The 16,265-nt window shown below is 41.6% G+C and overlaps 1 protein-coding gene across 3 annotated transcripts in view; it reads right to left on the reverse strand.

Moving 5' to 3' along the window:
- The window catches only part of slc39a11 (solute carrier family 39, member 11), a 144,030-nt gene that overhangs the window by 33,377 nt on the left and 94,388 nt on the right, over positions 1 to 16,265 (reverse strand). For all 3 annotated transcript variants that reach the window (XM_021564907.3, XM_021564906.3, XM_036946293.2), the window contains exon 6: positions 3,996 to 4,178. In XM_021564907.3, coding sequence (XP_021420582.3) covers positions 3,996 to 4,178 — 183 coding nt within the window. The remainder of the gene's footprint in view (positions 1 to 3,995; positions 4,179 to 16,265) is intronic.

Raw genomic sequence — 16,265 nt, forward strand, 5'->3', positions numbered from 1 at the left:
CATTATGAAGCTTACCGTAGTTCACCAGAACAGTTGAGCCAGTCACGTGTGTTTGTTTGTTAATGGCACAACGGGAGAAAGCGGGAGCGGGTGAGTCCAGCTGTCTATTGACAGGGGTCGCGTTTTATATTGAAAGTCAAGGGTTTTATTGCTTCAATAGAGTGATCAGGGACGTGCAACTATAGTTTTCCTTCACAGAAAATACATTAGTGCAACGAATTCGGCAGGAAATTGCTTCATTTTCATCAGATGATGACAAAAGTACAACGCTATTTGCCTGGCAGCCACACAAGTAAATGAGCTTACAATGAAATAGCAAGGTCTTTTTTTGTAAAAAGACCATCATATGGCCATCATATTTCTAATGTTTAGGCCTATCATAGAAAGAATTTAGCCAGCTACATTTCCTACTGTTTTGCTTCAAGTTAATCTTGCACTATACTGGGGAAAAATAGGCTGGCTACACCGAGAAAAGTACCAGGAAAAAGTAGCTACACATCAGTCAGAGCGCTGTCTGCTGAATGCCCAATCATGAATTCTTATCTGAGTGGAGAAGTAAAACTGAAGCACAAATTTAGTCTGATGCCGAGCAGAAATTACAATAAGAAGCATTTTAGATCTGCGTTTACAAAATGCAGCAAGATATAGTTTTTTTCCTGAGTGAAAGAAATGCAGAATTACGAGTTAACACGACCCCTATTTAACTTGCTATCTAACTAAGTAGCTGAAGTAATACCTTTCTGCCGTGTTTGAGACGTCAAAGCCCTTCGGATGACTTATTTATACAGCTGCCACTGCCATCTTGATTTCCTTGCATTTTTTTATCCTCTCCATTCTTGGCCCGTCTGCTCCTCCCCATCTTCTCTGAGCAGGCAGGCCCGTTGTCCTAGCGACTCCACACAGACACAGCATGTAGACATACTGCTGGAGAGCCAGTACTGTATGTATCTAAACTTTGTTCATTTGCACAATGTATCTTGTTCACATCTGCTTGTTAAAGTCCGAACGCCTACCGAGCGCCTACCTATATATGAATACAGTTATGAGCTTTATTACTTGTCTTCGCAATTCATTTACTTTTGTTTGCGCTCGTTAGCAAATTTAGCTAGCAGCCGCCATGGAATTCATTATTAATTATTTATTAATTATGCTAATTTTGTTAGCATTATGGTAATAGACGCCCAATGGGCTTTAGAGTTTTTGGCGCCCCCTTGTGTACTAAGCCTGATATACCATAAATCCCGGGGTGAGAGAAAGACGGAATGATGATATAAACATCTGGATACTGCCCAACACCACACTATACACTTCAGAGGTTGAGCTAAATCCAAAAAAGCTCTCGTAAACATGACTACAGATTAAGCCGTACAGCCGAGACTTCAAAGAAAAGGCCGCAGGCTGGGCGATAGTGAATCTACAGGACCAGAACGAGCTCATATGGAGTCTGGGCTCATCCTCTCTCTATCGGTCTTTACCTCCCCTCCCCTCTGCTCGCTCTCTCACTCCCTTTGATGGGATGTACTGACACAGAACCTATTCATTTGGCTCCTCATAATATTTTGTTAGGCTAGAATGCTCATTGTGAGTGTTATGTTGGAGGAGAGGGGGGAGTGTGTCTATGTGTATGTATGGGTTGGGGGTTGTGTGCATGCAAGCGAGCGTGATCCGTATTCACCACCGCTAGTCTTCAGCTGTCAATCACATAGGCAACTCTGCCAGAGTAAAGGCTTGGTAGCTCTCTGCGCACACACGTGCACACAAACCTCTCAGGGGAGGGACAGCTAGCAGCATAGCTTGGTGGGCTCAATGTGGGAAAGTTTAACAGGGGACTGGTGAAGCCTTCCCATAGTCAGTCACCGAGCCATTCTTCCATAACTAATACGCCTCAGAAGGGTTCTGTTCATGTCAGTCCAGTTCACACCAGCAGTCCAGACCAGCAGTCCAGACCAGCAGTCCAGACCAGCAGTGGGATGGGGAAACACTATACCAACGCAATGAACAGTCAGCCGTCTGGTCTGTCTGTCTAGTAAATGGTGTTGGATCGGAGACTGGGAAAATGTGATCAATCAACAGCTCACAGCTGACACGCACGGGAGCGCTCACATGCATAATTTTACACATTGCGTTGGATTAGCGTGATAGCATTAGCATTTGTACAAACAAACTACTGGTCCCCAAGTCCTCTCTCTCTGAGCCATCGCATTGCCTCACTGATCATCAGAGACCTCATATTTGCATGTACAGGACAAGCTAGTTAGGCCTCTATTTACCAATGTGAGCTGTGGAAACACATTTAACAGCTTGAAGGCCTATACTCTCACTCCAACAAAATCAAAACTGAATGGACACGATGTAGCCTGAATGCTAGGCAGGTAGCCTAGCGGTTAAGAGCGCTGGACCAGTAACCCGAAAGGTTTTTGTTTCCCTGACATGACTAGGTGAACAATCTGCCAATGTGTCCTTGAGCAAGGCACTTAATGCTAAGTCTCTCTGGATAAGTGCGTCTGCTAAAGGACTAAAATGTAAATGTATATGCCTGTATCTGCACTGTTATTGTCACTACGGGTGTTGCTTCAAATGAATGCATTTCACCAGCTCTAATATCCCGTCACCCCTATAAAACTACACTGAATTGACGCCTTGTAACATGTCCTTGTCATGAAAACATGAAGATAAACCAGGATAATGATGTGTCTGTGTAGTCAATAGTGTATTGTCGCTACGTGTGCTGATTCCGATGACTGTATTTCACCAGGCATATTCATATGGATCAGCGTTCATCCGCACTTCCTGGAAAAGACCTCTTTGGGGTGTAATTCCCCCTACGTACAGACCTAGGATCAGCTTCCTCTCCCCGAATCCTAACCTTCACCACAACCGGTTAAATCTTAAAACTGACCCAAGATCCGTGTGTAGGGGCAACTTCACCCTACACGCCACTAAACTGCAAGCACATCCATTCACGCCGAGTCAGGTTAGACTGCCGGTGAACACAGGAATCAATGAAACTTCTCACTCTTTGGACAGTTTTTTTTTCTCATCCATATTTCATTAACACATGTGGACATGATATTGACGTGTTACCATTCCAAATACACAGTACCTGGGCTTTAACTCTTTTTGTGTGTGTCTAGGACACACGTATCATTTCAAGCCCCCAAAAAACATATTTCATATGATAATATCCCTAAATGTATAGTTTTCCTGTTCTCCAATCAAGGATTGGCACCCAGTTCAGCCTTAGATAAAGATATATCTCACTCCTGTGTGGCTCAGTTGGTAGAGCATGGCACTTGTAACGCCAGGGGTTTGATTCCCACGGGGGACCAGTACAAACAAATACGAAAATGTCTGCACTCACTACTATTGGCTCTGGATAAGAGCATCTGCTAAATGACTAAAATGTTTTTAAAAAATGAAAAAAAAATACATATATATTCCTCCTCAAGTATTGAACAATGACTTCAACAAGAAAATCAATCCATCTTTCCATTTGTACATTCTCCCACAGCGGGAATTATTCATAGAGCCTGCATGGGCAGTCCCCCGCAACTCACGTGCACACAAACATGCACAGCCCCTATTACGGGGATGCTCCTGCCTCCAAAGCCTGTCAAATCTAAACACATGCGCTGAATACAACAGGTGTAGTAGACCTTACCGTGAAATGCTTACTAACAAGCCCTTAATTAACAATGCAGTTGAAGAAATAGAGTTAAGAATAGTCACACTCATGACCTCTTTGAAATCACTGCTGCAGATACATCTCACTGCTCCCTCTGAGGCGTCGCTTCAGCAATATGGTGAAAATGTCACAAAGGCAATCTGTCACCATATTTCTGATTCCTAACAACCTAACCTATCCGATTCAGATGAACATGAATAACCTAGGGAAATATGATAGGGGCTAGGAGCTAGTGGCAGGGGAGCTAGTGGCAGGGGTTGGTTTGGGACTGAGCATTACAGACTGGGAGGTGGTGGGTTCTTCTTCTCACCTGGGATGTTGTGGATGGTGATCGCCACGATCAGGAGGATGATGCGCCTCCATCTGCTTCCAGTTTGCCCTGCCCCTTCCTGTTGCCGGCTGCCCACTTCCTGTCCCTCGGAATCTGAGGAACCAGCGTCGACGTGGGGGCCTTTCCGCCTCTGGTACACGTCTCCTCCGTTCTCAATCTTGTCTGTAAGAAAGACAAGACACAACATTTGGACAACATTGCTACAACATACAGTTCTTGCCAATTAAGCAATCTTTCAGATTCGTATACAATTAAGCACAATTAGAAGACGATTACGCAATGGTAACCTTTTTTCAGAAAATTGGGCTCTATGAAAATTTGTGAGACAGAGGTCTGATGAGAAGCTGACATCAAAATGGTTCAAATTAATGTTAAGCAAGTCTAACTAACGTAAACTCACCCCCTTCAGTACATATGTGCGCAACCGCGACATTCAAACGAGGCTGACATCAAAATCTGGGGTGTGAACTAGGTCTCTATTCAAGCGTTGATTGACATGGTAATGGCTCTACAGTATTGGAGAAAAGTTGAGGAAAGCTGTACGTTACATTGTGACCCGTCATGGCGTAACGTGCAGCATGCATAAAGCAACTAATTCTGTCTTACAGCCTCTTTCCACCAGGTGTAGCACTTCTCACCATTGAAAAAACAAGAAAGGGACAGGGTAAGGGGGGATACCTTGTCATTTTTTTTTGCATCATCACTGCAAGCTATCAATACTCTCAAAAGCCACTGTTTACTTCTGAAGATCACTTTAGCACTGCCCTAAAAATCTGATTCAAATTCGACACAAACCTTCAAATAGGTATATAATGACACATGTAAACTCTTTATAGTGTTTCATTTACATTTTAGAGGAGATAAGTTGGACAGATCGAGTGAAAAAAGCTGTTTCCCCGCGCGACATCTCTCCTTCTCACTATCACGCAATAGGTTTAGCTTCCCCACACGACATCTCTCCTTCTCACTATCACGCAATAGGTTTAGCTTCCCCACACGACATCTCTCCTTCTCACTATCACGCAATAGGTTTAGCTTCCCCACACGACATCTCTCCTTCTCACTATCACGCATTAGTTCCGCTTCCCCACCCTCCATTTTTAAAAAGACCCGACGGAGCTCATTGCCTTCTTGAATCATGCAGAGATGGGCATTATGAAGGGTCTTGTCTTTGATATTGTTGGAAAGGGGAGAAATTGTGCTTTACAATGTTATTGATCTGGAAGTACTACGTTTTTTGGGCGCTAAAATAGGGTCAATTGTACGGACCAGCGCGATGTACAAAAGTGAGTTAGTTCACCTTAACTTACAAATGAGTTACATGCCAATATTCCCTCATTTCAATCCCATATTTTATTTATTTTACCTTTATTTAACTAGGCAAGTCAGTTAAGAACAAATTCTTATTTTCAGCATGACAGAGTGATCTCCAGCCTTGTCCTCGTCAACACTCACACCTGTGTTAACAAGATAATCACTGACATGATGTCAGCTGGTCCTTTTGTGGCAGGGCTGAAATGCAGTGGAAATGTTTTTTTGAGATTCAGTACATTTGCATGGCAAAGAGGGACTTTGCAATTAATTGCAATTCATCTGATCACTCTTCATAACATTGCCATCATACAAACTGAGGCAGTAAACTTTGTGAAAATTAATATTTGTGTCATTCAAGACCTTTGGCCACGACTGTACATTCCTAAAGAAAATATAGACTTTTTATTCTAATACAGACAGAAATATTGTCCAATTCACGCACCTATCAATATAACGCGTTTTCATCCCTACTGCCCTATCTGGGGGACTCACTAAACACAAATACTGTATTTTTAAATGATGTCGGAATGTTGGAGTGTGCCCGACTGACAGTAAATAAAAAATAAACATTCATCCCATCTGATTTTTTAAATATAAGATACTCCAGTTGTTCTTTGTAATTTTACTCAAGTATAACACTTGAGTACTTTTTACGTGGCAGGTAGCCTAGTGGTTAGAGCGTTGGGCCAGTAACCGAAAGGTTGCTGGATCGAATACCCTAGCTGACAAGGTAAAAATGTGTCATTCTGCCCCTGAACAAGACAGTTAACCCACCTGTTCCCCGTTAGGCCGTTATTGTTAAGAATTTGTTCTTAAAACTGACTTGCCTAGTTAAATACAGGTTAAATTAAAATTAAAATAAAAAATCCACCACTGCACTTTAGTACAATTAAAACCAGATACTTTTAGACTTTACCCAAGTAGTATTTTACTGGGTGACTTGAGTCATTTTCTTTTACGGTATCTTTACTTTTACTGAAGTATGACAACAGAGTACTTTTTCCACCACTGATCGGACCTAAACATTAATTTTTGTTGTCTAATAGCCACCACCAATCCCTCTTTCCCCTATTCCCCCCCTCCAACACTAATAAAGTCTTCAGAGCAGTGAGCCAGACGAGCAGAAGGCAATGTGGCAGCTATGCGTCATCAGTGTAGTACTAATCGACTTTTGATTACTCTAGGTAGTGGGTGTCCTTTTAAATCAGCTAAACTAAGATGACTTACTCTAACAGGAATGTTATTAGTTACTATTACATAAGTTACGTGAGTAGGGGAGATAAATAATGAGAAAAAGAGAGCAACTGGAAACAGATGAAAGGCTGGTCCTCAGAAGGATTCATGTCAGCATGGCTCTGTGCCCCCTAACTGGGGTGTAGCATATTCCCATATGGGGACATTAGCGCGGGTTAACCTAGCATATGAGCCGGAGAAACGCATTTGCATGTGGCTGCCAAGAGACGTCCACTGTGCTCGGGTGCCCACTTCTCTGGCTCTCATCTTGAAATTAGACTGGAAGTGGTCGGGAGACGGGGTTGAGTGTGTGTGTGTGTGTGTGTGTGTGTGTGTGTGTCAGGGGGCTGATTGATTACAGTGATGGGTTCCAGACCCCCACAGCCAACCCCTTTAGAGTAGAAACAAATCTATTCTATCACTAACCTACTAATCTCTCTGATCACTGGGAATAAGAGTCAGGAACACACGCGCACACAAGTATGCGCACACACACACAAACACACAAGCTTCATTGAATAGGGAACAGAGGGACAAAGACCCCACTTACCCACCTACACCGGGTAGAAGGACAAGATGACAGCCATGGTTTAGGCTACTATTACACAGGTACAAGAAGGTCTAACCCTCCTTGTGTAAATGCTCTCTTAGGGAGAAAATTCTGGGATAAATGAGAGCACTTAGATCACCATGTTCTATCCTTACATATAGATTATTTGAGCTCAGAGTATATTTAGGCCTATTCATTTTATTATGAGTTGCTAAGGGAGAGAGAGGTAGGTAGGTAGGTAGGTAGAATAATATTAAAAGCTAAGGAGGAAGTACCAACCAGAGATAGTAGAAAATGATTCCCTCTTCACTTATCTGAAACTTAAAGTGTAGGAAGCATGAAGTTTCTCACTAAAGTAACAAAACAGTGTGGTCAAAGACTTAATAACATAGCTTACTTATTTCTGGATATCTTCAAAACTACCCACAATGCGCCCTTCCTCAACATCATATGGATAATCTATTCTCTGTTAGCTAGCTTGAGTTGGCTAACGTTAGCCACTAGCCATGCAGACCAAGTGTTGGCCGTGGTGAGCTAAAATCCACCATTCATGAGGTATGATGTAAACAACCAATCAGATTCCCCACACGTGAGGGCCGCATGATCTCCGTGAAGTAGGCTTTTTTTTTTTTCAACCTCTTTCCCCTCAACTGACTGACTGTGATCATTTCCCTCTGCCTGGAGCCTTCCTCCGATCGTAGTCTTATTGTTGACTCTTTCCCCTCAACTCCTGTGCCCACTGCCACCTCTGGATTATTGCCTACTTTTAGATTTACCTCACTATAGCTAGACTAATTAGCAGTCTAGGCTAGCTAGCAGGCTAAAATAACTAACTTTAGCTGACTGGGTTGCTGGCTAAGATAACGGCATTTACCAGTAACATTATTTGATAACTGGTTAGATGGCATTATTTAATTCCAAACTTTGGTTTACTTTAATGTAGCTGTAAGATAGGTGTTGATAGCACTGCATGAGTCAGCCAGTCGCTAACGTAACATTAACAGGCTGGTAGGGTTAATGTTAGCAGGCCAGTTGGCTAGAAACCTTGCAAACTGATTTGTAACAATACATACGTAAAGTAATTGCTTAAAAGTTGGCAGAACATTTGATTGAAACCAGTAGTCATGAGTGAAACCGATTTGGTTTAATTTGAAGTTATTTCTGTTGGAGTTTACATTATAGTGTATAGTCTGGCTTGCCGGGTCCTCCATATTACGTCACACCCTCGCAAAAACATTTTCTGGCATGAATCCGGCATTCTGTTCACTTTTATGTAATAACTTGAAAGACAAAAGAGTGAGGTGTAACATTGCATTGGGACTATCGATGGTATACTAATGCAAATCTATATCTTACGTTTATGCTACCTACCCTTTAAAGGGGTTACATGTGAAATGCAGCACTCTCTTGGAAACTAGTTGAATTGCAAACAGACTTACTGTAGGTTGAATATATATATATATATATATATATATATATATTTTTAAATCTCCCCCTCCTGGATTTACTTCCCATCTCCAGAAGTTTAACTTGTGTGTCTTTTTACTTTCAGTTTTGAACACCAGCTTGGTTATTGAAAAGATATTTAACAGCGAATCAGATTGTACAATGATTCCCGACACTATACATTACTTTGTTATGTCACAAACTGAAATGAGGCGAACATTTTAAAATTTTAGCATCCATGGAATGGCCGAGCAAATTCTACTGCCATTGTTGATTCTGCTCGTGAGGAAATGACCATCTCCAGACACTGAGGGCTCATCAGGAGTGTGTGTGCTGAACGTCCCTGTGGATTCTATTTGGCGAGGTTTGATTGCCAATCTCTAGTACAGCTATTTTACCTGTCAATCACTTTGAGTGACAGATCAGTGGGACGTGCTCAACGGGAATATTAACACTAGTCTCTCATTCTGACCTTGACCGCGTGCACACACACACTCCCCTGACTCAAAAAACAATATTTTTTTCTCCACAGGCTAATGTGCCACGTATTACAAAGTGGGGGGGGGGGGGGGGGGGGCACAACACAGACACATGACTAGAGTTCAACCACATTTAGGGAATCACTGCTGAAGATAGTGACTTTTATAAAAGACCTCAAATTAAACTGTATCGGGCCATGTCATCTCTCCAGGCTTACCGTGGCTGTCATCTCATCCTTGTGCCTTGACAATAACACACATGCACACACCTGAGATCCATTTTGAAATAAGCTTCTCCTACGCACGACCGCTTCACTGAGTGGGAAATGGAGAGACAGAGACCCCACCACCCCGTCTACACCGGGTAAAAGGAAAGTAATCAGGGGTCTACTCAGCCGTGCTTTAGCCTACTAGTGCATACTTATGAAAAGGGTCTAACCTTCCTAATTGCTCTAACATGAATCGCTTTGTGGACACAAAGCGATGAAGATACGTGGAGGGCGATGGCGATCAAAGTGAACATTATCCACGTGCGAGAAGCTCGGCTGAGCGGCTTTCACGTGCACGAGAGCCCCCCCGCCTGGATAGAATATCGCCCAGCATCTCTAGCTTAATTGAAAAAGAATGGACCACGCAGCCCTCCGCTTTATATACGTAAAGCGCTTAACAGTTGCAATGACTTCTCATTACTACACTGACACACTTTCCATTGACACATCGCCATAGAAACGGTTAGAAACTCTGGTGTTGTGTCCAGACCACTTTGGGAACGGATAGAAATGAAAGTAAACCTGCTGTTTGCCTTTTGCCCTATTTGGTGTTATGGGTATTGCACTGTCCCTGGGACTGTCGCTGGCACTGTCGCTGCATAGGCCTAATAACACGTGTATATGATCGATCATGTACTGTAGTACATTTAGCACTCACACCGCATCTCTCTATTGCTACCGTTGTACCGAACACCTTCAGGCTGATTGAGTGAGTGCCACAACAATCTCTCCCTATTGACGGGCAGACGCTCATCTACTAAGAGCTGAGTCTAAGAGAATGGAGAGGTCCTTGCTAAGTACAGTGCCTTCAGAAAGTATTCACACCCCTTGACTATTTCCACATTAAATTGATTAAATTACATTGAGATTTCATGTCTTTCATCTACACACAATACCCCATAATGTCAAAGGGGAATTTGGGTTTTAGAAATGTTTCCAAATAAATTCAAAGTGAAAAGCTGAAATGTCTTGAGTCAATAAGTATTCAACCCTTTTGTTATGGCCTAAATAAGTTCAGGAGTAAAAATGTGGTTATCAAGTTACATAACTTGCATGGACTCAACTTATGTGCAATAATAGTGTTTAATAGGATTTTTAAATGACTGCCCCATCTGTGTATACACAATTATCTTTTCACTGCCGAGCAGTGAATTTAAAGCACAGACTCAACCTATGGGTGGCAAAGAAGGGCACCCATTGGTAGATGGGTAAAAAACAAACAGACATTGAATATCCTTTTGAGCATGGTGCAGTTATTAATTTTATACTTTGGATGGTATATCAGTACACCCAGTCACAACAAAGATACAGGCGTCCTTCCTAACTCAGTACCCAGAGAGGAAATAAACCGCTCTTGGATTTCACCATGTGGCCAAAGGTGATTTTAAAACAGTTTGAGTTTAATGGCTACGATAGGAGATAATCGAGGATGGATCAACAACATTGTAGTTACTCCACAATACTAACCTAATTAACTGAGTGAAAAGAAGGAAGCCTGCACAGAATAACAAATAAAAACATGCTTCCTGTTTGCAATAAGGCACTAAAGTAATACTGCAAAAAATGTGGCAAATTCATGTTTGTCCAGAATACAAAGTGTTATGCTTGGGGCCAATCCAACTCAAAACATCACTGAGTACCACTCTTCATATTTTCAAGAATGATGGTCATTGCATCATGTTAGGGGAAGGGAGTTTTTTTTTTATAAAAAAAAACAACTTTATAGAGCTGGTTCAGTCTGTTTTCCAACCGACACTGGGAGAACAATTCACCTTTCAGCAGAACAAGAACCTAAAACACAAGAACAAATGGACTAAAGTTGCTTACCAAGATTAAATTGAATGTTCCTGAGTGGCCTAGTTACAGTTTTAACATAAATCAGCTTGAAAATCTATGGAAAAACTGGAAAATGGCGTCTGGCAATGATCAACAAAAAACTTGCCAGAGCTTGACACATTTTTTAAAGAATAATGGAGAATTATTGTACAATCCAGGTGTTCAAGGCTCTTAGAGACTTACCCAGAAAGACTCACCGCTGTAATCGCAGTCAAAGGTGATTCTAACATCTATTGACTCAGGGTGATGAATACTTATCTAATCTATATATCGTTTAATTTACGATGAATAAAAAAAGCCACACCTCAGAGCCTGATTCCTCTCTAGGTTTCTTCCTAGCCACCATGCTTCTCCATCTTCATTGCTTTCTCTTAGGTGTTTTAGCCTGGGTTTCTGTATAAACACTGTGTGACATTTGCTGATGTAAAATGGCCTTTATTAATACATTTGATTGATTGATTGAAAAAGTCAAGGGGTACGAACACTTTCTGAAGGCACTGTATGTAGCTTTTAAAGGAGATACTTAGGATTGATCTCCAATCATCTCCTTTAGTAGGCTACACACTATCCTACAACTCACTTGTTTGCCATTTGGAAAATAAACTGCCCACATGAACACACTGCTGCTCTCCCTCATTTTGTTTGCCCACCCCCCATCCTTGCTTTTCGATTCCTACCTTGTCTTCTTCCCTCCTTCTCTCCCGGTCTTCCTCCCTCTTCCAACTAAAGCAGACAGCTTGACCTCCTGACCCTAAATCAGTCTCGCCTCCTCGCTCGGCTGCCTGTCTGTTATTACCCTCCTAATCCTCCTCCTCTTCGTCACACTCTGGCTCCGCCACACACAAACAATGTGCTATATTTTACAGTGAAGGCTGCAGCAGAAGCGAAAACCTTGTTGGCAACTCTTTTGCGCGCCTAAGTGTGTGCGATTGGCGAGGGAACAAGGCGTGTGCGCTAGTGGCTCCTTGGTGAAACTCGAGAACGCTCTATCTCTTCTGTGGTGAAATTCGTGAAGGCTCTCATCTCTCTTCTGTGGTGAAACTCGTGAAGGCTCTCATATCTCTTCCGTGGTAAAACTCGCAAAGGCTTTTATATGTCTTCTATGGTGAAACTTGTTTAAACCTGTCTGAACATTCATATATTGGTTCACTTATGCCCCCCAAAAAATGAGTTCATATGGGTAGAATAATGTATAAAATGAATAGAAATGTGCTGCATTCGTTGCCTTCCTTTTAGACAGAATAAATAAATGCCATCCATAAGCATAAACTAATACATTCATTAATAACGTGCACAAAGACATTTTTATTTCAACCTTGTTAAAGTACATTTTCTTTCAATTTATTTAGACCTTTATTTAACTAGGCAAGTCAGTTAAGAACAAATTCTTCTTTCAATGACGGCCTAGGGACAGTGGGTTAACTGCTTTGTTCAGGGGTAGAACGACATATTTTTAACTTGTCAGCTCGGGGATTCGATCTTGCTACCCGCCGCCCCAAATGGCCAACATACCACGGTTAAGGGCTGTCCTTATGCACGACGCAACGCGGAGTGCCTAGATACAGCCCTTAGCTGTGGTATATTGGCCATAAACCACAAACCCCTGAGGTGCCTTATTGCTATTATAAACTGTTTATCAAACTAATTAGATCAGTAAAAATACATTTTTGTCATACCCGTTGTATACGGTCTGATATACCACGGCTGTCAGCCAACCAGCATTCAGGTTTCGAACCACCCAGTTTATAATAATCACCATAATTTGCAAATAAATTCATTAAAACTCCTACAATGTGATTCTCTGGATTTTTTTCCTCATTTTGTCTGTCATAGTTGAAGTGTACCTATGATGAAAATGACAGGCCTCTCATCTTTTTAAGTGGGAGAACTTGCACAATTGGCGGCTGACTAAATACTTTTTTGCCCCACTGTAGATGGACTGTTTCCTGTCAGTTAGATATGACTATACCCAATTCAATGCTACCTCCTTAAAACCATAATGCATTAATCTTGTCAAAATTATTTCATGATCCACTAAATCAAATCCTGCACTGAATTCTAAAAATAGTACACCCACAAACCCGCCATTATCCATAGCACTGGTCAGTCATGTCAACCAATGCAGTGGTAGTGGAATGGTTTTTGCGATAAGCATGCTGATTGGCTGTAATCAGATAATTATTTTCCATGTACTCCCATATTTGTCTACTCAAAATACCGTCCAATATCTTACTGAGTGTAGGGCGTAGACTAATTGGTCGACTATTGGCAGGAGTAATGGGTTCTTGCTGTCTTTGGGAATAGGACACAGTTTCGCATGCTTGCAAACATCCCCTTTTCCAGTGACCAATTAAATATGTATCTCAGTGGAACTGCAATCTGGAGAGCAGCACAGCGAAGCAAAAAAATTGTCCATAAGACCCATAACCTGTAGATTTACCATCAGGTAATGACTTCAATAGGTTTAACACCTCCTCCACTGACACCGTTTGCAGAGTAAAAGAGCAGGTCTTGTTGCTCATAATATGATCATCAATACATTGGACAATAGCTTGTTTGGAAGAATGTATATTTACATTGTTGCTCATTAAATTAATTTTCTTTGTAAATAAAATGCAAAACGATTGGCAATATCAACTGGTTTTGTTATCATTCTCCCGTCAACCTCCACACTAGATGGGCATGATGAGATAGATGTACCAAGTAAGCCCTTAACTGTGTTCCATACCTTTTTACAATCATTTTTACAATCAATAAACGCATTGTTGTAAAATAACTTTTTTTCTTTCGATTCAATTTAACTGCATAATTACGTAATGTTCTATAATTCTGTTCATCAATTTCTAATTTTGACTTGGCTGCGAAGACTTTTGCCATATTACTTTGAGAAAAAGGCTCACCCAGTTCATCATCAATCCATGGAGATGGACGAGCACCAACTGTACTCTTTATTATAGGGGCATGATGATCCATTACCTCAGTGAGCAAATCAATAAAACATTTCTGTAGCGTTATTTAAATCATCCCCTAGATAAATCAGCTCCCAGGGTACAGCAGCCAAATCATTTAGAAATAGCTCATGATTAAATGTTTTAACATTTCTCTTGACCACAATCCTTAGGGGTTTCTTTGGAACCTTGGTGTTCATGGTTATGGTCACAATATTATGGTTTGTCCAAGCCCACTGGCATTGATCTGGCGTTTAAGCATTGCAACGGTATATTACAGAAAATCAGATCAATGCATGTGTCTGAACGATGACCCAACTTAATTGATGATCTAGTAGTATCCGTAACCATTTGTTTCAAACCACAGTTCACGGCATATATCTCATCAATTTTGTTCTATTCAAATTATTGTGATCCTTCCAATTTATATTAAAATCACTCAAGATAAATACATCTCTGTTGCTATCTGTGGCCTGGTCAAACCCAGTACATAAGTCATCCAAATAGGACACCTTAGGAGCTAGGAGGTCTATACACACATCCCACCAATATGGGTGCCTGGTGAGGCAGATGTCCTTTGAGCCCATCGTGCCTCTATTTGACTTACATTAAGGTCCTCCCCCCTCTTAAAAGCTATGCAATTCTGAATGTACAGTGCTCCACCCCCACCATTCCTATTCCTGTCCCTTCTCAGTAGACTATATCCATTAATGTTCATTTGCCCATCATTTACAGAAGGATCTAAATGCGTTTCGTTCAAAGCCAAAATATAAATATTATTTATGTTGACCAAATTATTAGGTATTTTCTGCATATGCATTGTTCTTTCAAAGGCCAAACCCACCGCTGGTGTGCATGACCAAAGACCTTTATTTTCATGTCATCTAACCACAGCACCACCTGGAGTTTGCTAAACGAAATTGGCAGTTGGATTGGAACCGGTGCTATGGTCATTGGTGGGTTTGGCCTTTGAAATAACAATGCATATGCATCATCCCTACTGTAAAATATGGTGGTGGATCTTTGATGTTATGGGGCTATTTTGCTTCCACTGGTCCTGGGATCTTGCTAAGGTCAACGGCATCATTCACTATACCCAGAACCAGGACATTTTAGCCAAAAAACCCGGTTGCCTCTGCCAGGAGGCTGACACTTGGCCGCAAGTGGATCTTCCAGCAAGACAATAACCCCAAGCACACATCAAGATCCACAATGAAATGGTTAACTGGCCACAAAATCAAGTGTCTAGACTTGAAACGTGTGGTTTTAAATGAAGACGGCAGTCCATAAGCGCAGACGAAGGATATCAACCATCTGGAAGGACTAGATATGGAGGAGTGGTCTAAGAACCCTCTCAAAGTGTTTTCCAACTCATACAACAGATAAGGGCTCAGTGCAGGTACCTTGCAATGTGAGATATTAAAAGGTATTGAAAACTGGGGTATCAATCATTTGAACCCCTGTTAATGAAAGGCTCTTTCTCTGATCAATTGCATTAGTATAAAATAATATCCATTTTGTTTAGCATACGATATAGCTCGGTATTTGAATGATGTATTTTGTACAGTCATTTTTGCGCCTCTTTATCAAGGGTGTCAATCATTTCAGACCCCACTCTAGCTCTCAGCTAATTAACACATCACTGCAGGGTGCCTTCATGCCTCTGCCACCTCGACAGGAATGCAGTGAAGCTTAAAAACACAAAAACATTGTTTGCGTGCCTGTTATGCTAAATTGGTGTAGTTAGCGGAGTGTTGACATTATTCGCCCGCCAAACATTCAGCATTTGCCCACCTCTTTGAATAGCACTACATCCCTACACCTAACTCCCCCCAACCACCCCTCTTATTCCTAGTTATGTGTACATATCTAGCTCAATTACCTCGTACCCCTTCACATTGACTAGGTACTGCCTGCATATAGCCAAATGCTCGTTACTCGTTGTGTATTTATTATTACGTGTTTTACTTCTCTATTATAGACTCTATTATATTTTTCTCTGCATCGTTGGGAAAAGGCCTGTAAGTAAACATGTCACTGTTAGTCCACACCTGTTGTTTACGAAGCATGTGACTAACACATTTTAATTTGATAATATAAATACTTTCCGCCCTCCACCCTCCAACTTGTGACGTACATTCTTGAGTCACACACTACGGCCCCTCCCTTCCCTC

Source organism: Oncorhynchus mykiss, chromosome 16 (genome assembly GCF_057628025.1).
Source record: "Oncorhynchus mykiss isolate SJ-2025 chromosome 16, ASM5762802v1, whole genome shotgun sequence".
NCBI classification, from domain to species: domain Eukaryota; kingdom Metazoa; phylum Chordata; class Actinopteri; order Salmoniformes; family Salmonidae; genus Oncorhynchus; species Oncorhynchus mykiss.